Source organism: Anopheles merus, chromosome 3R, assembly GCF_017562075.2.
Source record: "Anopheles merus strain MAF chromosome 3R, AmerM5.1, whole genome shotgun sequence".
NCBI classification, from domain to species: domain Eukaryota; kingdom Metazoa; phylum Arthropoda; class Insecta; order Diptera; family Culicidae; genus Anopheles; species Anopheles merus.
In genome coordinates, this window is record NC_054084.1 from 47,040,396 (window position 1) to 47,066,568 (window position 26,173).

General features: G+C 42.7%; 5 protein-coding genes across 14 annotated transcripts; 4 read left to right on the plus strand and 1 right to left on the minus strand.

Moving 5' to 3' along the window:
• The first annotated feature begins 1,659 nt into the window (after positions 1-1,659).
• Positions 1,660-8,872, plus strand: LOC121596480 (probable cytochrome P450 303a1). 3 transcript variants are annotated; one of them, XM_041921491.1, is made up of 4 exons: positions 1,660-1,740; positions 7,007-8,104; positions 8,207-8,324; positions 8,393-8,872. In XM_041921491.1, exons 2-4 carry the CDS (start codon positions 7,041-7,043, stop codon positions 8,708-8,710), a joined length of 1,500 nt encoding a protein of 499 aa, XP_041777425.1. In that variant the 5' UTR covers positions 1,660-1,740; positions 7,007-7,040; the 3' UTR covers positions 8,711-8,872. The 3 variants fall into 3 exon arrangements, with proteins under 3 accessions (XP_041777425.1, XP_041777423.1, XP_041777424.1); XM_041921489.1 differs by lacking the exon at positions 1,660-1,740 and adding an exon at positions 5,595-5,626; XM_041921490.1 differs by lacking the exon at positions 1,660-1,740 and adding an exon at positions 5,716-5,775.
• A 299-nt stretch (positions 8,873-9,171) lies between these two features.
• LOC121597002 (polypeptide N-acetylgalactosaminyltransferase 2) lies at positions 9,172-18,286 on the minus strand. 6 transcript variants are annotated; one of them, XM_041922444.1, is made up of 2 exons: positions 18,022-18,286; positions 9,172-11,737 (listed from the first exon to the last, which is right to left on the minus strand). In XM_041922444.1, exon 2 carries the CDS (start codon positions 11,468-11,470, stop codon positions 9,632-9,634), a length of 1,839 nt encoding a protein of 612 aa, XP_041778378.1. In that variant the 5' UTR covers positions 11,471-11,737; positions 18,022-18,286; the 3' UTR covers positions 9,172-9,631. The 6 variants fall into 6 exon arrangements, 5 of the variants coding, with proteins under 5 accessions (XP_041778378.1, XP_041778381.1, XP_041778377.1 ...); XM_041922447.1 differs by lacking the exon at positions 18,022-18,286 and adding an exon at positions 17,617-17,972; XM_041922443.1 differs by lacking the exon at positions 18,022-18,286 and adding an exon at positions 16,979-17,972.
• A 368-nt stretch (positions 18,287-18,654) lies between these two features.
• Positions 18,655-21,356, plus strand: LOC121597260 (ubiquitin carboxyl-terminal hydrolase 35). Its single transcript, XM_041922896.1, has 4 exons — positions 18,655-19,421; positions 19,496-19,636; positions 19,703-19,860; positions 19,942-21,356. Exons 1-4 carry the CDS (start codon positions 18,873-18,875, stop codon positions 21,185-21,187), a joined length of 2,094 nt encoding a protein of 697 aa, XP_041778830.1. The 5' UTR covers positions 18,655-18,872; the 3' UTR covers positions 21,188-21,356.
• Positions 21,357-21,671: 315 nt separating this feature from the next.
• Positions 21,672-24,069, plus strand: LOC121597594 (atherin). 3 transcript variants are annotated; one of them, XM_041923460.1, is made up of 4 exons: positions 21,672-21,908; positions 21,999-22,669; positions 22,770-23,603; positions 23,685-24,069. In XM_041923460.1, exons 2-4 carry the CDS (start codon positions 22,589-22,591, stop codon positions 23,838-23,840), a joined length of 1,071 nt encoding a protein of 356 aa, XP_041779394.1. In that variant the 5' UTR covers positions 21,672-21,908; positions 21,999-22,588; the 3' UTR covers positions 23,841-24,069. The 3 variants fall into 3 exon arrangements, with proteins under 3 accessions (XP_041779394.1, XP_041779395.1, XP_041779393.1); XM_041923461.1 differs by having other exon boundaries at positions 22,007-22,669; XM_041923459.1 differs by having other exon boundaries at positions 22,032-22,669.
• A 55-nt stretch (positions 24,070-24,124) lies between these two features.
• LOC121597868 lies at positions 24,125-25,816 on the plus strand. The gene is made up of 3 exons (XM_041924111.1): positions 24,125-24,998; positions 25,079-25,288; positions 25,420-25,816. Exons 2-3 carry the CDS (start codon positions 25,225-25,227, stop codon positions 25,566-25,568), a joined length of 213 nt encoding a protein of 70 aa, XP_041780045.1. The 5' UTR covers positions 24,125-24,998; positions 25,079-25,224; the 3' UTR covers positions 25,569-25,816.
• The last annotated feature ends 357 nt before the right edge of the window (positions 25,817-26,173 follow it).

Genomic DNA, 26,173 nt, shown 5'->3' on the forward strand with positions numbered 1-26,173 from the left:
CTTTTTTCAGCTAGCTGTATAAAAAAACTAGGAGAGACAATTTCTTTACATGTACATCATTTGAAAGGTAATTATTTAAGCTTACTTGCACAAATTTATCTCAGACTTTGCGAGTTGCCTCAGTTGTCAGTTATCCCGAATTTTCACCATGATGGACGAAGGCATCCTAAGTTTTCTCGACAAAATTTTTAGAAAAAAGCTTTTCCATCATGTTGGTCCAGAAAAAATCGGTGGAACACATGTGACGGATGTTGTACCAGTTTGCGGACTAAGGTGTCATATGCAAATTCTGCCGTTACGACTTTTGTATCATCCCCGGAATATCCGCAATTTTTTTTTGCGGCGTGGAAGGATGGGGTCTTCAAGAAGCATGCTTCTTTTACCCCGCATGTCAAAAAACTTCTCGTAAAACATCAACTTTTATTTTACATTCTTTTCATGTTTTTAAATTGTTTTCATTCTATGTGGCAATTTTAATCCATAGATAAAGGATGGAGGCATATAATAATGAAAGAAAAATTGTGTTTTGTGGCATATTCAAAGGAATATTCAGTAAACTGCTTAACATGCCCATTTTGCCCCGCTTTCTTCTATAAGATTGCATTCATTGATTCTGTCGGTAAAATAAGTTGCTGAAGGCGATATGTTGGCTGGAACAAAGTAATTGTTTTCAGAGACCCATTTTGTAGGTTGGTTGAAGTTCCCGCATAAAAGCAGTATATCCATCTCTTTCATGCGTTTCTGCACCGCTACTATTGAGAAGAAGCATATAGTAATAATATATTGTAATTAGATATGTAGATTTGAATCCATACTAACTCTAGCGAGGGCTGCGAGATTTGTAATCTGGATGACCAAAGTTTAGTTGTGCAGGCTATCGACACCCTATCCCCTCGCGTGAGCGCAATATTAACAAATGAACGATAATAGCGGTAGATGGAGTATTTATTATTAGCAAAGAGCGACGAGGGTATGGCGTCGTCAAGTCATGTCGTTCTGCATTTTACGATATATTACATGCACCGCTTACAATTCCTAAATTCATGGCTGAATGAACCGTCATTGCAATTGGCCTAGAATTGGTTTTTGTACGTACAGTATGTTAAAATACTATAACCCTCTTCAGTTTCCAACGTATTCTTTAGGTGTCCATTTTACCATTAATGGTGTCCATCTTTCCCATATCAGGTGTCCGTCTTACCCGAACATTTCAAAACTGCACGAATAAAAGATTTTATTTTATGAAAAAAACATACAAATTGATACAAACTTACAAGTTTCAACACATTTTCTGATAAAACATGAGTGTAAGATAATGTATGCACATTTTAATGATCATTGTATTTATACATCAATAGATTTTTATCATTTTCCATAACGTGTCCGTCTTTTCCTACCTTCCCCTAGACGTGTAAAGTAGGATGCTGCAGTACACTCGAGGTATTGTTGTGGTTTATTGGCGTACCGGGAATACCGTTCGGAGTGGTGGTGACAGGTGTCCCATTCGCCTCAGTGGTAGTTGTACTACTAGGTGTGATGGCGGTGTCGTGCGGACAGCGGTTGTAGACAAAACGGTATTGATAGAAGTTCGCCGATCGGTAAATTATTTGTAGTTAATATAATGTTAATGTTGCGTTGATACAATGATTTTTGATAAAATAATATCACGACATATATTTCTATGGCGTAATAACAAGCTACGCAGTGCCATCATCAAGAAGCGACTGAGACCAATTGGCTGTAAGTCTCCATATAAATAAAAAATAATAGCATTTATTACAAATAAGCACAATCACCATGCCGACGGGCTTTGCAGGCTTCCTAGGTTGCGTGATATGCAAACCGGATAGTCAAGCTGATCTTTTCTGCTGGAGATTGGTCCGGATTAAATTAGATTTCATCCGACCCTGAAGGAACCGGCGTACCTATCGAAAAAAACTCTAATATTGAACTGTAGGACTTTTCCGACAAGTGCGTAAAGTATTTGTACTGTACTGTTGTCACCGTCAAGGTGAACAACTAGGAGACAAGTATAATTAGATTTCATTTCTCACTGTTGAAAATGTTGATGTAATTAGTTATTTTAGTAGTTCAAAACAAAGTGATCTTCACCGATGATGCGAGTATTCTTTAGGATTTTCTACGACTTCACCAGTATAGTCGATTCCCTACGATTATCTTTAGTCTGACCTGTCGTGACCTGTCAGTATTTTAGTTAGTTTGATTTTGTTTTGATCCTTATTATTATTATTATTATTATTATTATTATTATTATTATTATCATTTTTATTATTATTATTATTATTATTATTATTATTATTATTATTATTATTATTATTATTATTATTATTATTATTATTATTATTATTATTATTATTATTATTATTATTATTATTATTATTATTATTATTATTATTGTTATTTTTATTGTTATTTTTATTATTAGTGTCATTTTATAACGAGTAACACTACCAGGACACAGTATAAGACAAAAAATGATTTACCGAGATGCTAGGTTCAAAGACGTTATTTACCGCGTTCAGGGCGAAAAAGGAGGTCCAAGGCTCTTCGTTGGCCAACATCGCCCAAACGACAGCAATGTCGGACAGTCAATACTTCTGTTGAGAAGTCCCGTAATGAAGTCAAGACTGGCATATTGAACGCAGGGATCTAGTTGTGGTACCCCGAGTAGCACACCTAGTCCTGTAATCCAGGATGCGATTTCATGAACGGAACGCAAAACGGGTTGTCCTACGCTGGATCGACTCCAGCCGCGCTGAAGCGCGTATAGAGAAAGGCTATCACACTACACCAACATACTCGAACACCGATCGTATCAATAAGCAGTAAACCGTTTGCGATCGACAGAATGCGATGGCGACACACTTCCCTATGCATTATGCCACCCGATAGGATAGTATCATTTGTTTTTGTTTTTGTTTTTTCTTAATATAAATCGCCATCTTAAAGTTGGGGCACCAAATTTCGCTCCGTGTGTCCGGTAATCTACAGCAGTTCATCAAATTGATGGTATACTCTACAATTTCGTAGTTTTTTGTTATTTTTCCAGTTCTTAAGCTGTACTGGAGAAGGTTTTTGCCATTCTATATATAATTTATGGAACATCATAAAAATTAAACTTTACCTGTTTTAGTTTATTTTTACCAATATTGTACTATAAACATCTTAATTTGAAGTGAAGCTTTAGGATGGTACACCTATGATTACAAGTTGGAGTGATGAATGACACAAGGACAGATAAATAATGAAACATGTGTGTTCCGATCAAAATATTATAAGAAAAAGAGTCTAAAGGAACTAATGGTACATTGTCCTTATTCGTACAATCGGATCATATTTTTAATGTTAGAGCAATTTAGCACCAACTTGTAGTAACAACTAAACCAATATTTTAAGCTTTCCATTTTTCATTATCTTGGTTTTTTTGTAAAAAAATTACCCAATTTATGTATCATTGTTTAATTGTTTAACTGATAGAACAATTTAAATATTACGGACAGTACAAGTTATCTTAATTCACAAATTTTATCCAGCTGTACTATTTACATTTACATTTATTTATTTTAAGTATCGAGCCTCCATGGCCTACATACACAATTAAAACTAATGTCTTAAAAACTATGTGTTTCTAAAATTAGACGTAATACAATCTCGAATGACGCTAGTACATTTCGGTACACTAAAGGACAGGTCTACAAAATTTGAAAATAAATTAAAGTTCTTGGACATTAATAACAACGGATCCCTAGCACAGAAAAGACGATAACGAAAGTCAGTTATTAAAAATTGTCGAGTTCTTAAAGGTCTAGTAGGGACATAAATATTTACATGACTTATCAATAGAGGTGCATCGATTCTTCCAGTTAATAGTTTAAACATAAAAATTCCTTGGGCAACCATTCTTCTCTTTTCCAAAGTTTCAAGCCCTAACAACTGACACCTCGTATGATAAGCTGGTAGCACGTCGATATGTCTCCACGGAAGCCGCTTAATAGCTACCGGGGTAAATTTTCGCTGGATCCTCTCAAGCCTCTCAATTCTAGTAACTTGCTCCAGAAACCAAGCAACTGAAGCGTACTCAATCAAAGGACGAACAAGACAACAGTAAAGTGATTTTAAACAGAGAGGGTCATGAAACATTTAGCTACTTCTAATTATGTGTCCAAGAGTCCTGTTGTCTAACCAAAGTTTCGTGTCTAAAATAATGCCTAAGTCCCTAACAGTTTCAGATCGAGGCAATAAAGTGTCAGAAAGAACATAATTAAAACATAATGGAGTTCTCGCACGAGTAAACGAAATAACTGAGCACTTACTGACATTGAGTGACAAACAGTTTAAGGAACACCAAAGATTAAAAACAGAAAGAAAGCCTTGTAATCGGAGACAGTCATTAGAACTACGCACAGGAAAGTACATTTTAAGGTCATCTGCGTATAGTAGAACCGGGCAGTCAGGTATAGCTTAAACAATGTCATTAATAAAGAGATTAAATAATAGAGGCCCTAAAATGCTGCCTTGAGGAACACCAGAGACCCTGCTAAATTCACTAGAGATGCAATCAATACTATCAATTTAGTGAGCCACTCTATGTGTGCAGAGGAAAACATTCAGCCCACCAATAATACAGCAACATTTGTAGGGCACAAATAACTATCTACCATATTAGATCGACTGCTACGAATACATAGTCGTCTGGCACAACACCTTTCTTTTAAAGAGGCCAATAATGTCAACATGAGCTATATTTTATTTTATTTTATAAAATAAAATTAAAAAAAAAACACGCCATTCTTCCACCAGACTCCAATCGCCAGCTTAAACTTCTCACATGTCTTAGGAACCATAAGAAACTTTCGGTTGAGAATAACCTACGCTAAGGTTCATAAGGCTAAGAAATGTGTTGGCATTACACGATAATGCCTACCACAAGCATGCATAATTAGCACAATCAACCGTTAAGTCTCCTGCTTCTTTGGCACAACGACCGTTGTCGGTCAAGGCCTGCCTGTACCCACTGGTGAAGTGAGCTTGGTTTTCTTTGACTTATCATTATCATAGCAGAATAGTCAGTCCTACGTATGGAGCACGGTCTATTTGGGGCTTGAGCACGTGACGGGCATGTTGTTAAGCCGTACGAGTTGACGACTGTACCACCAGACCGAACTACATCGGCAATTGGACGGACAAACAGACTAGCGTTAGAGTACCGGCATCGCCCTAATCTGCCATCATACACTATCAATCCTCAAGAAAGCTTTTCTGCGTCACTATTTTAGTGCATTACCTACAGCCAGTGACTTTTGTCGATGGTGCATTCCGCATCGCACCGAATCGTACAAACAAGAGGCAATCTATCTGCAATGCACTTTGTACCACGATCCGGAAAGTACTACCAACGTGGGCTAGCGAATGAATGAAACGTGTTCAATCCCGCCCGTACTCGGTTTCGAGTGGCGGGGCAAACGAGCGCGCCTTCCCGGCACCGATGCATTTGAAAATCGTTTGGTAAGTGGGGAAAATGCTATATTACTGACCACTGCGCTCCGCTGCAGAATGAGTCCAATTCTGCCAGTTCGAAGGCACGCACCAGTGCAGGATTAAACAGGTGATTGTTAGTGTATACGTGTTGGTCCTGATAGCAGGATACTTTGATCTCGAGTGTTGTTTGTTAGTTGATATGTGCCGTTGGTGAACGTTTTTTATTTTTTTTATTCAATTGTGAGATACAAAACACAGATTCCCGTCAAAGCAAATGTATGTAAATTAGGTACATTGAGCAAGTGGAAATGTGAATTAATGTTAAGTTTAATAACTTCCCAGGCCCAATTTCAATGAGATCAGCACAGGCAAAGGACATCCGGGAAAATACAGCAAACATTTGGAATGTTAATACGTTGTTACAAAATCACATTACTTTTCAGTAAACAGTAAAGATGGTTTAACCAGAAATCTCTTTATCTGTTCGGAAGTAGTTTAATTTGCTTAATTAAAAAAATCGTTCAGGGAACAATTTTCTACACCATTGTTCTTTAATCATAATGTGAATACTATTGATGTCAGTAAATCTGTAGACCGTACAACGGCATTCCCATTGCACTGACAGTGGAAGCACACTTTTGCAATGGCGCAGTGTATCGTTGTATTCCAGCCATAGTCATGTGGGGGTTACCAGCTGCCAGAACCCGTTTCTGCAGCATCTCCGCATTACATAAAAGGTAGGCCAAAGTGACGCAACAAGCAAGCCTGGCCTAAGACTATCAAGCTATTCCTCTCCTTCGTGTTACCTCATTAGCGCACCTTGATTGAGCTTTCCTTCAACACACCATCGTTTAGATTTTCCCTTTATTATTAGAAAGGATTTCTTTACATTCCCGTTTCGATATTGGACCCGCGTGAGGGTATTTCCACACTTCACCGGGTGTAAACAAGTCCCCGCTACTATATGTTTTCATTTAGCATTTGCTTTTATTTTTTACATCTTAATCGAGCTCCGTCGTTGAGCTTTCGACTAAGCTTCTACCTATCAACTTGCATAATCTGCATTTGCCAGGGTAAAAGTGATGTGTGGCCAAATGTGCAAGTGCATGCTTATGTAATGCCGCATTCGATTTCCAACCATGTGGCCTGCCATGCGTGATGAAGCCGGCTTCATCGCAGCTACTACTTACTTGCCGGCATTCGGAGCGCGCTGTACCGATCCGACGGCATTGCAGCATTGAGGCTGTGTTTTGTTTGTACACTTGTGGAATCGTCCTATGTGCAGTGTGCGTTTTTTTTTTGTATTGCTTCAGTAAATGTTTTTAAGGGCCTGTCGGCAAAGCGCCCTTTCGATTGCCTCATGCGCCCAGTAAAGAATGATCGGGTAGAGCCACGATCGGTTTGGGGCATTGTGCACTTTTATATTCTAGTACTTTCTACCTCGCCAACACATGCTTTCTCTAACAGAAATGAAAAGCTTGTTTCTTATCTGCTTTCACCCCCGTAGTGGTAACAGTGGAACACCCCCGGATCACCCAGCAATGTGGTACTTTGTGGCACTTTGCGTAGTGCTGTTGCTGTTATGGCTTCACCTGGATAACTTAAAGCCCCTCAATTTCCCGCCCGGTCCCAAGTGGTACCCGATCGTCGGGAGCGCGCTTTCGATCATGAACGCACGCAACAAAACCGGTATGCTGTGCAAAGCGGTCGAGCATATTGCGCAGGACTATCCCGACAACCGTGGTGTGATCGGCTTCAAAATAGGGAAGGATAAAGCGGTCATGGCGATCAATGCCGAGTCGCTGAAGGAGATGATGAACAACGAAGACTTTGACGGGCGGCCCACCGGGATATTCTACGAAACGCGCACCTGGGGTCTACGGCGTGGTGTGCTGCTAACGGACGAACAGTTTTGGCAGGAGCAGCGCCGTTTCATTGTGCGCCATCTGAAAGAGTTTGGGTTCGCGCGCAAGGGTATGACGGAAATTATTCAAAACGAAGCGGCCCAAATACGCAAGGACTTTGAAGAGCTGATCGCGAAGGGCCGGGGTAAGGCGACGGTGCAGATGCAGGGTGCCTTTTCCGTCTACGTCCTAAACACGCTCTGGCTGATGATGGCGGGAGTTCGCTACAGTAAGGATAATGACGATCTAAGATATCTGCAAGCGCTACTGCACGAGCTGTTCACCAACATTGACATGATGGGAGCGCTTTTTAGCCACTTCCCTTACCTTAGATTTGTGGCGCCCAGGCTTTCGGGCTACCGACAGTTTGTGGAAATACACGAGTGCATGCACAAGTTCATCGGTGCCGAGGTGGAGCGGCATCAGAAAAACTTCAACCCAGACGACGAACCGCGCGATCTGATGGATGTGTACCTACACACGCTTCAAAACAATAATGCACCGTCGGACAGTTTCTCCCGCGAGCAGCTGCTGGCCGTTTGTTTGGATATGTTCATTGCCGGCTCGGAAACAACCACCAAAACGCTCGACTTTTCCTTTCTGTACATTGTGCGTAACCCGAAGGTGATGCGGCGGATTCAGGAAGAAATCGATGACGTCATTGGTCGCAATCGGCTACCAACTTTAGAGGACCGTGCAAAGTACGTTACAGATATATAACGATAAAAAAACGAATCGAATGTTCCTTAATATGTGTAATTAATACTCACCAACAATCACTTTTTCCGTTTTACCGCCAACAGCATGCCGTACAGCGAAGCTACAACACTTGAAGGACTTAGACTGTTCATGTCGAATACGTTTGGTATTCCACATCGAGCACTCAAAGACACTACTCTGTGTGGTTACCACATTCCCAAGGTAAGCTTGCGGCACCACTTGGCCTACTAGTTTCCGCTGGATTTATCGTTGCTCGCTTTCACAACCAGGACACCATGCTTGTGGGCATGTTCCGCGGCATGATGCTCGATGAGAACCTGTGGGAAAATCCGACCCAATTCAACCCCGAGCGTTTCCTCAAGGACGGAAAAATACACATACCGGCCCAGTACCACCCGTTCGGAGTCGGCAAACACCGGTGCATGGGTGAGCTGATGGCGAAAAGTAACCTTTTCCTGTTTCTGACCACAACGCTGCAGTCGTTTGATCTCGTGCTGCCGGATGGAGCCCCCATACCGTCGGACATTCCGGTTGACGGTGCAACGCCTAGCGTTCGGAAATATCATGTCGCCATACAGCCTCGCTAGCGGCAGGGCCAGGCACTAATGGTTGTTGGATTGCAAAATATCGTGTCGATATTAATTTGTTCTGTAAGTCTGTTTCAATCGGTTGACGCAAACAAATGTTTGATTTCCGAAAAAGTCCGTGGCGTGTTTTTAAACAATTAAAGCAACACACTTAAATATGTTCCGTGATCTTTCGCTGTTTGTCGGTTGGTCCGGGAGGAGTGAATGCCTGTATTATATCCGAAAATATTACATTTACTTTTATTTTTGTTTTTCAAATATCATTTAAATCATGACTCAAAAAATGCAGTAAAATACCGATTCCAAAGGATAATACTGATGGTTTGGTCAATTAAATAAGTAATGATACGATGATGGTATCCGTCATTTTCTATTTTTCTCATCTCGCAGTTTTCTGCTTTTGTTTCTTTGAAATGTCATCTGTTTATATAACATAGTAAAATAAAACGCAAGTGTTTTAACGTGTTTCATACAGGACAAAACTATTCCTGAATGTTTTACTGATCGTTCCTTAGCTGTTATCCTTTGTTTTGTAACAAAAAAACTGGAAATACAATAAAAAGGGTTGCACTTGCGTCGTTACAGCGAGAATTCATTTCGATTTTCTTAACTTATTATGTGTTGCAGTTGGTGTATGTGAGGGGAAGGGTGGGGGTGGTGGTGTTTTTATTTTTTATCTGCAAATGCATGTACACCTACGTTTGATGCAAAAGATTGAATCGAACCACGCTTCATACCTTATCTTCTCTTAAACTCTATAGTGTCACAATGCTACGCTTTCGTACTATCTAATATCTGCATATCAGGAGATTGAATTGGTTTTGAATAGAATGTATGTATATAACAACAAAGAACATGGACTACATCCCACTGACTGAAGTAAGAAACCCCTCTTCGTCCCCGCCCCCCGTGTCGGGCGATTTATTGCACCTCCGTAACAACCTTCCAGTGCTGTGATTCGAGTGCGGAGTTGCACCGTTCCGCCGTGATGCCCCTTTCCTTCATGTGTCGCGAATCTAAACATACATTAATCTTTCTGTGCTGTATCAGTCCCCCGTCCTTCAGGTGCCATTGCTGGTTCTCCGAATCGTCACAGTACTTCATCAGCACGCTGTTGTACCGTGCGCTGATCGTGAACTTAATCAGCGTTAGGCAGAGATCGTGATGCTTGAGCTCCCCCTTTCTATTAAGTACCCAGTTCTGATTGCCACCGTTGCCGTGACAGCTGTACAGCCCGACCACCGCACCGGCCACATTGCCCAGGCTGTCCAGACAGTACACGCCTTGCCGGATGCTGCCATTGTTGCGGCGTTCCGGTATGCCTAGCTGAGGATACACGTGTTCCAGATACCATCGGAATGGCTTACATTGCAGTTCCTTTCGCAGCTGCAATCGATCGTCGATGTCACCGAACGGAATGTTAGTAGCGAGCGGAACGGCCGCGTAGTAGTACTTCTTGTACTCGTCCATCCACACTTCTGCTGCGCGGCGAGTGTTTTTGGCAAAAATGTTGCCACTCCCCCCACCGGGGAACGTGTAGGGATGGCGCTTGCGGAACACGTGCCCCACCCGGCTGCAGGGTATGATTTCCAGCGAGCCGCCACACTGCCAAACGCGGAAGCTGATTTCTAGATTTTCACCGCCCCAGATGTCCATCTGCGTGTCGTAGGTGCCGAGACGCTCGAAGTACGCCTTATCGATCACGAACAGTCCACCCGCAATCATGGGCGTGCGTATTGGGGCCGTAGGATCGCGCTGTCTCGCTTTACGTTCTGCATTGCTCAGATACTCCCACTTGAACACCAAATTCCAATCAAAGCCGCCGCGCAGATCGGCCGAAGCACCTATATACTGGAACGTATCCATGCTGATCACATCAATCACCGGGCACACGACACGTGTTGGATCTTCCGATACACGTGCCAGCAGCGGTTCGAGCCAATTCACATTACACTCACAGTGACTGTCAAGGAAGGTGAGCACCTTTGCCGTAGCGGCGGCAGCACCAGTAACCCGTGATCTTACCAATCCCTCGCGTTTGCTATTTCTTATCAAGCGCACCTTCTGAATCTTGGCCAACTCCTGCCCATCCTCGGGAAAGTCGGAATAGTCATCCACAAGAATTATCTCGTGGATCAGTCTTTCGGGCGAGCGGTTGAGCACACTGACCACCGTTCGTAGCAATGTGCTGCGAGCTTCGTTGTGGAACGTAATGATCACACTGGTTGCTGGCAGATGCGCGATGGTACTGAGATCCGACCAGCTTGAACGGCGGCACATGGCATTGCGAGTGTCCGGCAGCTCTCGGTTGCTCTTCAACCCATCGCTCGCCTGCTGGTTGAAACGGTTCCTTAAGTACGGATCTTCGCCCCGTTGAAGACCGCCCTTCTGTATGTAGCTGGCCTCATCAAAATAGTCCCAGGTCATGGGTGGAGCATTGTAACTAAAAATGCTATTGCTATTGCTGCTATGAAGGTTGTGGCCGTTGCTGATACTGGTGCTGCTGCTACTGCTGCCGACGATGGCAGCATTACTTTCTGCTGCACTCTTCAACACGCTCTGATGTTCGTCGTTGTGATGCGTTAGTGCCTCGCTACCTCCACCATTATAGTGTTCCGAGGCGGAGTGCTTCATTTTACTGCTGCGCAAACGCAGCGCACGATTCCCGTCATTGTGATAGTAGTCGCCCTGGAAATAGTAGATCACCACCACAATCCAGGTGATGGAAACGAGTCCGAACACTTTCACATTTCGTCTCATAGCGTAAGCGTAGTATGATTCAGCTGCTTCGAATGCAGGACAATCGAGCTCATCGATTGGCGCGACGATTTCATCCAACGGGTTTACGTCACTTTAGTAGCTTATCATAGTCCCTTCACAATGATCTCAACTAATACCAAGTTTAATGGCATTTTTCACTGATAATACTTCTATGTTTCATGTCTCTTTTGGATGGCTTAGCCAAAGTTTGGAGAAAAGAGCAACATTTGGTGATATCCTCTGAGGAGTTGATTTATCTCTTAATCACTGGAAAGAAAGAAAGCAAAAATGTATGAATTAGTACAATTGTCGCGATTAATCAACACAATTTTCAGTGCATATCTAACTAATCATGTTTTGATCAACTCAAATTATTAAACAATTACACCTTCAGTTAATATCCGCCAGTTTAGTATTTTATTAAAATATGATATAATAAAATAAAATGTAGCTAACAATTCTAACAATTTTCAATGCTGTGATGTTTTAACTGAAATAACGACAAACACAACACCCCTTTTTATTTATTAATCTCCATTAAATAACAAACTTCTACAACATCTTCTTCATCTTACATAAGGGTATAACCGTGATCACTCTTAAACAGAGGACGCGCAAACTTTATAGCCTAAAAATTAAAATCTTATAAAAACATCGTTTCAGTTCTATGTTCCAAGCGATAGCAGGTCACCGAAACAACTTTACACCTAAGGTAACTGTCGTCGTAATAAGGATAGAGATCCGGTTAGTAACCAGCCAGAGGTCCTATCGGGAAAAACTACTAAACGGCCAGTTTAACGAACAGCTAGAGGCTCCACTAGCAGATAGTGCTATTGACACCTAGCATCGATTAAACCCGAAAAGCTATCCGTCGGCTGAAAAATAAGAAGGCCCCCGGAACTGACGGCATCGCAGCTGAACTGGTCAAAAATGGAGGTGCCCGACTAGAAAACAAGACTCATCAAATTGTTACTAAGCGAATTGATGACTGGTGTCTGGAATCTCGGCATCATCTAACCCATATACAAGAAGCGAGACAGATTGAAATGCAACAACTATAGGGGTATTACGGTGTTGAATAGCGCCAATAAAATATTTTCCCTAATCCTTCGATGCTGAAGGATGCCCTCACGCCGAAGAGATCTGAAATTTCAAAGTATCAAACTATACTTCTATCATAAACTATGTCAAAGTATCAAAATCAACCACTGACCAGATCTTCACTATGCAGCAAATCTTGGAGATGATGACAGAAAACAGACACAACACATACAATCTCTTCATTGACTTCAAGGCCGCAAATGATAGCATAGCCATGGTCAAACTACACCGTGAGCGGCTTCGGACACTCCTGAGACAAGCCAAGACCACAAAGCGGTTGTAGCGCCGGAAAAGGGCAGCAAAGTGTCACCTGCGTCTCCCGATGCATACTTTATCGACCACTGGTCTAGACTTGGTCGGTCTCATGGTACAGTCGTCAACTCGTACGACTTAACAACATGCCCGTCATGGGTTCAAGCCCCAAATAGACCGTGCCGCCATACGTAGGACTGACTATCCTGCTATGGGGGGAAATCAATAAGTCACTGAAAGCCAACCCCACAAATGGGTTGGTGGCAGGCCTTGACCGGCATCGGTTGTTGAGCCAAAGAAGAAGAAGGTCTAGACTATAGAACTAGACTAGACTAGAAGGTCACTAAAGCACTAAAATTAGCCAATAACTGAGTTGATAGTTTCTTCTTCTTCTACTCTTGGCTCAACAACCGTTGTCGGTCGAGGCCTGCCTGTACCATTACTTGTGGGCTTGGCTTTCAGTGACTTATTGATCATCCCACAGCAGGATAGTCAGGCCTACGTATGGCGGCACGGTCCATTTGGGGCTTGAACCCATGACGGTTTGGTTGATGGTTTTTTCACAGAACGATTAGTCAGTCCTGCGTATCGGAAGAAGTTCGGTTAGTATGGGATATGAACACATAACAACGTTGTTTAGTAATACAGTTTACTAACCTTTCATATTGAAGATTTTTTTTGCATTATTGTTAAACAATTTCATGGAAAACATATTCAATATGCATGGGAAATAGCCTGAAAAAGGAATGCGGTTTCAATGTATTCAAATATGCCAGATTGCAGCCAGTGCCGTCCGCTGTAAACTAAACGCCGAGCCAACTACGAAGGAACGATTTTTGAATTTCGTTTAGACCTCACTTGCGCTATCACCAAATAGATGGCGCTATACGCGGGAGACAATTTGTTTTGGTTTAGCAATTTGAAAAATATCAGAAATTTTAATACAATTTTGTTGATTTTAAAAATTATGATAATGAAACCTTATTCGATAAGGACAACTGTTACAGTATTAGAGAAACTGGACTAATACCAAAGAAAAAAAAACCCGCTTATTTTAACGTGTTATTTGACTAAATTACACAAAATGATTTGCAATTCTTCTTTAAAATATACAAATTATGATAGCGGTACACATCATTCTACACTTTCCGTAGATAAATGACAAAATTTTGCATAAGTAAAAGGGACATCAAAAGTAAAGACGCTTTGCTCGGTACGATCCGAAATAGCGAACCATGACATTATGCCATGGTGCACCATGGCATGTATTTTCAACAGATTCGGTGAGAGGGGCTCCAAAGGTGCAAAATATATGGACATTATTGAGAAAGGAATGGGGCACATAAAAGACCTTGAGCAATTTTGGCGCCTAATGGAAAAGTAGAAAAAGCTAAGGGTTGAAATTAAACAATGGATCTTTGCAGTGGTTTGGGTCATCTTTTTAGCTACAACAACATATTGAACATAGTGGCATTTAAGAAATTGACAGTTTTATTGCCCAAAACATGTTTGTTAATTGGATAATTAATGATCTCGTAACATTGGGTTAGCTTTTAATGCATAGCTAATTAGATAACCAAATTCGATACTGATAAATAAGTTGAAGGAAAAATCAAAAGCTTACATATATTATTGTTTTTTTAATTGAAGTTATACTAAAGCAAATATACATTCTGTATAGCCCATTCATAGAAAAAAAAATAAATAAATAACCATGCAAAATAATGTCTTATAACTTAAGCTTATAACATTAAGCACAGAGTTATATTAATGAGACCGTGTTTCTTCTCTGCACGTGGAAAATATCAACTCATACTTGGTACATTTAATCAATGGTTGTTCATAAAACCACGAACCACACAAAAGCAAATCTGAAGAATTGCTGGAGCATTACCATTCCAGCACAGTTGAGAAACAGATCGTTTCATGCCCTTGCTGCTCAATCAATGTGCTCAATATGGTGGAAGCCACGCTATGCCTCAGGTACCCTCATTTGTGCGACGCGGGAGGTGCATTAGAGAATTCAAGGTGATTACTTAATGAAAAGAGCCGACAGTCACATATAATTTGTAAACAAGATCCACGTTCATTCTGATCGTAGAAAGAATAATTAAAAAAGATCAGCATCATTGAAAACCCTTTAAGAAGATAAAATATATTTGTGAGTTGTATAAAAGGACAGCTGAAAATAGTTCAACCTAGGTCAGATAATAATAATAATGATATTTGTAAAGAGAGTACTAATCTCGTTTTTTTGTTAATAATTTAGCATATTAGATTGCGATATCATAATAGATTGTACACACTCCTAAAATCAGACGACACACATGCTTACTAGTTTAATCTCGGCGACGGCGAAACTAAAACTAAACAACCTAACCAAAATACTTGCAATACTACTTTCACTTTCCTTGCGGTGAGTACATTTCGTACTTCAATGTTCATGATCATGCACCGCACATAGTTGATGGGATTAGCCTTTCATTTTCACCAAATGGTATGCACTTCAAGCCGATGAAAACCCATCTTCTGTGTTCAATTGAATTTCCAGCAAACAGAGCAAACGGTGCCTGTGTTATAAGGTAACCCATTCCTTAGCCTTTCACCGGGCACTCGGCGGAGCGTCTTAGCACATTGTCGAAACGGTGAAGCTGTGTTATCCAATGTGAAGATCGTTGGATAATCGTGAGAATCCGGATACCCCAACTATGGTGCTAGGTAGGTTAATTTCCCTCGGTTTGTGTAACCGGCCGATATTTTTTGGCCTTACGGTTTCAGCTTTCTGTTGCAGCAACTTTCATTTTTCTGCTATTTTTAATTTGATAGTCGGTCAATTTTGCATGTAAATTAGTAAGGCACGAGTTACCGCTATACTTCGCCGAAATGCGTGTTCGAATAGAAAATAAATAAATTCAAAATGGCTTAAGAGCAAGCGTACAATATGTATTAGTTGTTTGTAGGAAGCTACTACAATCGATCATGAACTTAATTCAAATCGATACTATGCACAAGTTTTTGAAATTCTGTGCTAACGTCCAGTCCTCGTGGGTTATACACATTATTCACAGTTAACGTATATTTCAAATCATCACATTTGAACGATTTTGTTGTACTTTATCAGTAATTCATTTCACACAGCAAAGTTCAATGGACATGAACAAAATGCAGTACAGCTATCCCCTATGCACGATCCTTCAGGACATGACATAGAAATACACTTTTTTCGCTTAAAAAAAACTATTATTTGTGTATCTTAAAAGACCACTCTAAATTTTACCACACAACGTTTCCAATTGTTCTTAATGCACGCTTCTTCGTCACCACGCTTACGTTCACAATTCGTCCAGTATGCGCTGTGGCAAGATCAGCACTGATCAGCTGGTAAATGCATAAAGAAGCCGTGGAAAACTATCTTACCGCGCAAAGGAGGCACAGAACCGTCGCTTACTACGAGTGTATGACACGATGTAATAGTATTCATCCAAATTGACGATCGCTGCTGAACATCGCGTCTCGAGACGGCTACCCTTTTCTCTCGCTGATGCAGCAGACGGATGCTGCTGTTGTTCGTGGCCTTCACTGTTGTCTACTGTTTGCGGTACTGCATGCGCTCGCATCTTCTGGATGCGGAATTGAATCCTCTCGCGTAATCCCATTCGCTCGTTCCATCTCTTTTCACCTCGAGTCGCACACAGCTTTTCACTCTTTTCGCTCTGTTGTTTATCTTTTTCTCCGTTGCTCGTACGCAACAACGGCATAATTTCACCGCGGTCACATTCAATGGTTTGTGGCATGTACCGTGCGGTAAGTATCTATTGCATTAAGGGGGGGATAACTACATCATCGATGGCTATTGTTTTACGTTCCACTTCGTAATCTTCGGCTGGCTGCGCGCAGACACGGAGAGGAAAAACGAACCGCCGTACAGACAGCGCAAAATATAATGGGGGAAAATGAAACTAAAGTGAATCACTTTTTTCACACCGGCCCGCCCAGGCGGAAGCTTGCTTCCGCTAAATAAATAAATACATATATATTTTCCTCTTTTCAAGATTCTACGCGGATGCATCCGCGGACGAATAGGCCACTGCACACCATTCACCCCGAGCACGTAAACAACGTTTTTGCTGTGCCAACTTGACTGTTCATGCTTACCTGTTTCTTCGTTCCTGCTTTCTCGCTACACGGGCAACATACACACTGTTGTGCAAATTTGTGCACACGCTCTGACTAACGCATCTCTAGCCACCAAGTCCTCTGTGCATAGATGGATGCGAATGGATGCACTACACCGCGCGCACCCCCCACAGCAACGAACGCAAAACGCGCGCGAGTAGGCGCAATGAGAAAAGGTAATGAGAGAGAGAAAAAAAAACCAACGAAAGAAACAAACAGCAGCCGCCGTTCGCTCGCTCGCTCGCTTTTTGCGAAAACACGGGATACGACCAGCGGAGGGTGCAGCAATAATAAGCAGGTCCCTTTTCTTGCCTTTACGGGCCCAGTACGATGGTGGTGGCACTGATGCTCAATCGCTCGGTAAGCAAATTTCGTGATTCAAACTGGTTGATGCACGGGGTAATGGCGAGAACGTAGTCCATCGCCACCCGCGAATGGTCCAACACAACTGGTAGGTTCCACTCCTATTCGCCTGCATGTAACACGCACATTTTCCACTCCAAAAACCAAAAGCTTCAACAATATTTCACTTCAGCCTACATTCGCCAGATTTTCTGCGGACAGGCCCCCTACATCCAACCCACACTGGTTCGGTTGTGCTGTTTGGCCACACTCACGAAGAGATCCATCGTTTGTCATTACATTCCATTTGATTATTTTTGCATCTGCAAATTGGACTTCGTTCACCGAGAAACGTACAGCGTTTCACACAGGGGTTGAAAAACCCACCCCGACTACATTACAACTGATCCACCGGCCGTCCGAAATTGTTCGTCCTAGTACGCTTGCGTCCGGAAGAATCGATATCATGAATACACTGAATACTCTTACGTCTGCCTCCTCCATTCTCTCGCTCTCTTGATTGTGCTACCCCCCTTAAACTCCGAGCACAGCGACGACAGAACAGCACCGTTGTTTGTGGCCTTTTCCGTTACGTGCATTTCCAATTAAAATGTGACATATTCACCCACTAAACGTATGCATTTAAATTAACCTTCTTTTCCGTTCAAATCTCTACCTACCGCTTCCATTCGAACGGGCGTACCGCGATGCTTCAAAAGCTGCCACCACCGATAGTATCTAACTATTTTTCCGTCACCATTGTTGAGCAGCACCGAACCGCACGGCCAACATCCGGGGCGGTAGCAGTTGGCCAGCACAGCATGGTAATGAATCTAGCGCACGCAGCGGGCGCGCTCTGTTTTGCTCCACAAATTTTTACTTTCACTTTTATCTCGCGCTTGTGCCAAACTCGGCAAAGTGCATTGTATACAAACTTCTGTTTAAAATTAGGGTACGGCTGAATACACCATTAGCGAAGGTAGGATCATTTGGGGAGTTTGTCAAGAATCCTCCGACAAACGAGTTCTACTTGCTGATCAGAAACATATTAGTGTTTTGTTGTCAGGAAAGTTGTCCGGACAAAACATCCTCTGAATCGAAGCAATGTATAAATGAAAATACATAATGTCCCTGTCCGGATCGTAATTTTGTATAATATTTATTATGGTGTTCATCATCAGTTCCAAAACAAAAACTCTAACAAAGTCCGACAGTTTATATGGTCGTCAAAGTCGAGCACTGGACCAACCTCCTGTTTGCAGATTTTGACAGTGCACGACCCGGTTGACATTTCGAATGCAATTTTCGCATGACAAAGTAGGGAGAGAGAAGAAAAAACACAGTAAAATCTACTTTTCTTCTGAATACACAACAGTGATTATTATACCCATACAAAGAGGAAGGTCGCAGCAGAAGCAGTAAATTGATTAGTTTTATTTGGTGGCATACTTTGGTGTGGTGATCCGCATTTGCAGCTATCCCTATTATTGCCTCGTAATTTTCGTATTCCGGAACGGTGACGCATATTCGGATGGCTATCAACCAAAACACAACCGATTCGTCGTTCCAAAGCTCTGGGAATGGTGGCAGTAGTTCAGCTACTGCCTTGCGTGTGCTGCTTGAGCAATTGCTGCTCCAAAGCGTCAACAATGGTGATGCAAAGTTTCTCACCGAGGTCGAATACCAGAAAATTTGCGAATACATCGTGGTCCTGCTCGTGGGCGATCAAATCGATGCGACGACCAAGCATGAAATTCGCAGCCTGCGTTCGCTAGCCGACAAAATTACCAAGCAATTCCAGCAGCTGATTGAGCGGAAGGCGTTCCGCGAACTGGTGAAGGATTGCCTCGAAAAGATGTACACGGCCGATGCACTGTCGGTGAAAAAACTCCCCTCGCCGTTTGCCACGATCATGCTGGCGCTCATGGATCCCCAACAGGGCGTTGCGTGGATTCTTTCCAAGAACATGATCGACGAACATATCAGAAAAATTCTCACCGTTTTCATTGACTGGCTGTGTAAGATAAATTTTGCACCAAATTTGAATGTTTGGATCATACAAATGGTTGAGGGGTTGATGGTAAGTTGGTAGCATCGTGTGTGATGTTAAACACTCATTCGCATGCATGTGTCTCTAATGGGGATCTCCTGCAGGCAAAGGGCCGAACCAATTGCATTTTAAGTGTGCGGAAGGATAAGCTGAAGCAATGCAAGGAAGTGATGCTGCTTCCGCTCTATCAGCAGCAGGTCGGGCCAGTGATCAATTGTTTGGAAGCTTGCGGAGACTTACAACTGGTAAACACCGCCTGCTATTTGAAAATGAGAGCATCGCGATTAATCGAATGTTGACTAATTTCGCAGGATAATAGTCGTTTAAGCTACTCCTGCACCGAGCGTTACGATAACGCTTTGGACGCTGACAATAGTTTGACCCGTTCGAATGCCCGTGTAGGATTGGTTAATTTGGGTAATACTTGCTACATGAACAGCGTGGTGCAAGCTTTGGCGATGACCAAACAGTCAGTAAAACCATTTCTATCCAGAAACCTTCCCAAATGACGTACGATGTATGTATTTTAATTAAATTTATTAATTTTTAGATTTTGCACGGAAGTTTTGCTGAAGCAAATCGACGCACCGCCATTCTCCGAAATTCAACAGCTGCTGGCTCTTTTGATTCATTCGCGACGGCCTGAACTGACCCCGCGTGCGGTACTCGCCTCTACTAGACCACCCGGTTTCGCGCCAGGCTATCAGCAGGATTCTTCCGAGTTCCTAAGCTATTTGCTAGATCGATTGCATGAGCAGGAGAAAAAGATTTTACATGGCAATGTTACTCAGCAGCATAACACTTCGGCGCTAATTTCACCGAATGGCAGCGGAACAATCGCCACCAACAGCACCAAAACGCTGGTGCAGAAAACCTTCGAAGGACAGCTGTCCGTTGGCTGTTTGTGTACGGTTTGCAACAGCACGAACCACACTACCGAGACGTTCCGTTCGCTCGATTTGTCCTTTCCGGAGGATAGTGATCTGTCGGCCGCCGGCGATGGTACACATTCTGTACAGAAACTGCTCGACTATTTCTGCTCTTCCGAGAAGCTGGTGGGCGAGAACCAGTACTTCTGCGATCGCTGCCGGCAGCTGCGCGATTGCGAACGTTCCGTGACCGTTGCCGTACCGCCTCAAAACCTTATTCTGACGATCAAGCACTTCCGGTACGACCAGAGCCGCAACTTGCGGGCGAAGCTGATGAACAAGATTCTGCACAACGAGGACATTTCGCTTACCATCACGGATGAGGCCGGCCACTGTCGCCAGCTGCACTATCGCAACTACGCGGTTGTAGTGCACTACGGTACGAGCATGGACTCGGGCCACTATTACACTTACGCACAGGATGGTACGGGAACGTGGTTCAAGTTTAACGACAACTATGTAACGGAATGCACCACCAGCGAGCTGCAAAACATACCGAGCCCCAACACGCCGTACATTTTGTTCTATCAACTGGTCACGAACAACGCGTCGGAAGCAACGGAAACCGCCGCAAGCAGTGCGGGCCAGCCGATCGGGTCATCGTATGGTGAAATCACCGGTGGAATGAACGAAAGCTTTCCGGCACTGAACGAATTGCCCATTCGGCTGCAGGAGTTTGTGCGCGATGACAATCTCCTGTACCACCGGGAAGTGCAGGAGCAACGGGACAAAAAAGCCTCCAAGCTACCGCTGCTATCATTCGGCGGAAGTGGAGGCAATCGACGCCAGTCGGACGATTACGACGATCCTCCACCAAGCTCGTGCGGCAGCAAATGGCTCCAGTCGTCGAATAATTTTATCTTTTAAAAGCCCTAACAGCGTTGCGTTTTGCGAAGATGTACGATCTTTGGTCCATGCTCTTACACCTTCCATTATTTCCTATTATTTGACAATTATAATGGCTGACATGGAACATGCGATGGATCATTAGCAGTCGTTACTCAATTTAAAAAAAAAACTTTGAAACGGTGTTGAATCGGTGTTGTGTGTGTGTTTATTAATTGTAGCTCCATTCCGAAACTTCGTTGGTAAACAGTGCTCTCCAACCTGTGATCCGCGGATCACTTGTGGTCCGTGGCGTCAATAGATTTGGTCAGCGGAAAAATTGATTTTTGAAAAAGATAAGCTTATACTGGGCCGATCTGGTGGTACAGTCGTCAACTCGTACGACGTCACAACATGCCCGTCATGGGTTCAAGTCCCGAATAGACCGTGCCCCCATACGTACTATCCTGCTATGGTAACAATAAATCACTGAAAGCCAAGCTCACTTCACTAGTGGGCACAGGCAGGCCTTGACCGACATCGGTTGTTGTGCCATAGAAGAAGAAGAAGATATAAGGTTGGAGAGCACTGGTCTAAAAGATTCGTAAAGAATTTGCCGAAAATGTATTACATCGAACATTGGGTAGAGTCCTTAAGTAAAATGTAGAAATATTTGAAATAATCTTTTTTGGAAATATGCGCAGAAAATCAACGATGGCAAAATGTTAAATTACAATTCCTTTTTCCTGTAATCTATGCAAAGGTAATAGATTTTTCTGATACAGATAAGTTAGTTTACTTTTATAGTGGTGCATTTATTGTTAAATGCTAATGCTTTTCAATAATGATGTAGTTCTATAGGCAAGATAATTATGGCATTTTTCAGTATGGGCGAGATTCACAAAGCGAGACTGTATTAAAATTAGATTTATACATTGCTCATTTTACCAACCAAATGAGTAAAACTTTGATGAAAATACTGTTGGAATCCAAAATTCGCTCACTTGACGACGGATACTGTTGGCTACCAATCCTGTCAGTTCGGCCTACTCCGTACCAAAACAGAAACAACAATTACGTTCTCCTTCTTGGCGCAGCTGTCAAAATGGTATCATTTTGAAATTGGTATATTGTTGGGAGCACATCTATCAGCAGCACAGATTAAAAGTTCGCAGTGTAATATTGGAGCATTAGGATATTGCCACAGTCGTCGGGCAGTAGATCGGAATCGTGACAAACGGATGCATCCGATGCTTTCGCTGCAGTTGTTGTGGAAAGTGTTTTTGCTCCTGCACTTTGCTTGCTCCTGCACTGCACATCATACCGCAGTCTTGAGGTCAACGTGACGTGGGTGCACGTTGAATCCGGTTCTCTGAAGCATTTAGGGTTGTGATAAATTTAAAACGTGTAAAAAGAGCGAAAACACCCACCAGTAGCAAAACGATGGGCAAATCGTCGCAAGTTGCTGTGGATCATGATAGCAGCAGTGATCGCATAACAGCTCGCGTTGGATCGCGCACCAAGGTAATGTTAGGCAAAACAACAGTTTTTTTGTTGCTTTTATTGTATTGTTGTAGTAAATGCACATTTAATATATCCGTTTTGAATAACTTCCAATGAACAGAAAGCGAAAGTAGTGTTCGATCCTTCGGATCATCATGTGCCGCGGAAACGCAACCGCCGAGGCGAGAACGATGTTGCTGCAACGGGAACACCCAAATCGGAATCAAACCGTACAGCAACGCCCTCATCGCCTTTGTCCGCCGATGGATCGAGCAATCATAATCAGATGCCAACCACAACACCACCAGCGCCAGCAGCAGCACCACCAGCAGCGGCAGCGATACCAGCCGCTGGGCAGCGTGGCACGGCATCGACCTCATCGTACCGTGCATGTCAGAAATGTGGACGAAGTGGTCCGGGCCGAATGCCTCGCAAAACACCCACAACAGCCTGGACCTGTTCTGCGTGTCTTGTGATAAAGACAGAAAGCAAAACGGCCAGCACCACCACCACCAAACAGCAGGCGCAAGCAGAAAAGCGTACCAACAAACTACGGAGTGGCCGCGGAACTACGGAAGAAGAGGAAGAAGATGATGATATTCACGATGTGCAGGAAGAAGAGGACTTGGATGAAGAAGACAATAAGCAGCAGCATGATTTTGCTGGATTCAGCGAGATGGAACTCGGTGGCCATGTGGGGAATGTGAATACTGCATTGACAGATGAAAGGCTGTCGGTTCCAATTAAACACGAGCTTAGCACGGACAGTGACGACGGACAGACGAGCGAGCTGCACGAACGCACTTCCGCAGGCCCAGCGACAAAAGGTGGCCAAAGCGATGACGATGAAGGTACCGATGAGCCTAGGAAAGAAATACGTTACTGGACCTGCGACGACGTTTGCCGCTTCTTTAGCAAACATTGTAAGGCATGGGGTGATATCTTTCAAGAACAGGTAAGACGCTTTGCAACGGGGGCTGATTACAGAGGTGATGCGATACTAAACCCAACATCTGTGCCCGTTTATATATTGCAGGAAATCGATGGCCCATCGTTGCTTTTGATGCGTAAAACCGATGTACTCTCCCGGTTCGGTCTGAAACTCGGTCCGGCAATGGAGCTGTATCAACGGATCGTAGCCCTACAGAACGGAGACAGAGACATAGTCGATGTGCGGCTTACATGGATTTGAAGCAACGGTGTGGATGTGCTGCCGCCCGCAGATCATCAACGTATCGTGTAAAGCGTATCATCTGCTCTAAAATTATAATTTTTGGTACAGTTCGAGCGTAAAGTAGAGATGTATTGTTTAACCACCAAACAACGTACAATTCCAACTACGAGATCCGTAGCCAGGCCTGTGCTCATTTGTTTGGTAACTGCGTTTTGATAATAAGGAACAATAAACACAAAAAGTAATAATCGAAGCATGCTGTTCTCATCTATATTACACACTTCAATATTACAATTAGTTGTTGAGCGGGAAGGTGAGTACACAGTTTATTTGCTGATAAAATATTCGTAATATATTCTAAAATAACAAATAGTTTTGTAACAAACTACTTCCAAGATATTTTGTTTCTCGTATGCACTAGTAAAAATCTGATATTATTTGCTTAAAGCATAATAATAAACTCCAATGGCAGGTAAAAGAGAACAGAGCTATGACGCCAGCAGCACATAATCAAACCAGAATTTATTACAAAATAAATAAATAAATAAATTACTAAAGGATGCGATAGCAAAGGGACCTTGAAATACAGCAGCAACAGAAAAGCTAACAGTTATTTTCGTTGATTTCAAACGTTCCTAGTCCCCGTGAATCAATGAAAATGCCCGTGCGGGAAGATAACATTCATGCTTACATGATATCAGGAGGCTCTCCGGAAGCATTCTCTCCGGCCAGGACTGCGTCTCTCTTGGATTGGGATGTGAACATCTTTACAAGCTACAACCTCCAGGCGAAAGATTCTGCGCAGGTACCTCTCCCATGTTGGCTATCGTTATTAACCGAATTTAATGTAGCAAAAAAAAAAAAAAACAAACCCACACACATCTTGTGGGTAGTCAGTTACATGGAACGATTTTCCGATACACGTCATTTTTAGCTTTTGCTAAGATTTAACTATTAACCAACCGTTTATACTTGTTCTGCCATTTGCGGTATATGGTGCTGTAAGAAACGTATTTAATTGTCGTAACTATTGATACTAAAATTGAGTTAATCAAGGGCGAACGCAAATATGGGACGAAATATCCATGTGCCAAATTATCGCGATAGCAGCACACGCAATGGGCCAAATAACATTTGAGGTGTTTCTTTAATGGTACTTATTTGCCACTTTCTACCGTGAGTGATACACAGTATGAGGCGTTTTGAGTCTGCATTATTTATTCATTCTTATATGTTATCCCAAAAAATGGTGTCAGAATAACGTGAACGCATCAGAGCTTGCATCCCGAGCAGAATTGCATCTTATCCGGAAAGCCCACCACCGCCTTACCGTCTGCTGCACTAACGCACTAACAACGCCACTGCTTGCCAAAAAGTTTTGCGGAAAAAGTAAACAATCAAAATGGCCGTCGGGAGAGTGGCTGGTACGGGGAACATCGGGTACTCTTCAAACTACCGGACTGGAGGTGATGATGATGTTGATTGCTTGGATCTGCAAAATGTTACATACCATTTTCTTTCTTCTCAAATGTAACCCTTCACCCATTCATTCACCCTTCACCCCCCCCCCCCCCACAACATTGCTAAACGCATCCAGGGCGGTCCTACCATGGCGGGATAAATGAGGAAATCATATGGATTAGCATCGGGATGGCGGTCACCATCGCCATCCTAATCACGTTAGCACTGATTTATCTTGCATACGAAAAGTGCCAAAAGCGACGGCAGCGCTACATACAAGCGTGAAAAGTTGGCAACAGTATGTGCCGTGTGCCAGTCCCCGATACAGTCCCCCCGCAGTATGAATAGATGTAGAGAGCAGCAGCAACACCGTTCATCAATACCAAAAACCAGCAACGTAGCTTAGACAAAAGAATGAGAGAAAAAAATCATAACCAAAACCACATAGCAATTCTCTACCACCACTAATGGACCAAACTAATTAAAAAAGAATGCCTCTTTACGGAAGCACTTAAATAAAGTCATAAGTATAAGGACAACAAATTAAAAGTAAAACAGGCAAAACAAAAAAAAAAACACCCGTAGCTAAAAAGCACCACCCTTCAGTGGGTGTGATTAAATCAAACGAAACCTAATGCCAAACACTTTTTAAAAACCCATATATGTATACATTTATATACTTAAACAACAGCAAAACGATCGATTTATTCGGTGAGCTCAAACTCCACCCAATGAGAGGTGTTGTGTGTAAAATCCTTTTGTCGCGAGATGACTGCATAGAAGCACCTGAAGAGGATTTATTTACTTACTTAGTTATTGGGCACGCAGGGCAAAAAGCAAGCACACCCGCAATTGTTACGAAACGTACATTTATACGCGTTTTACCGTAA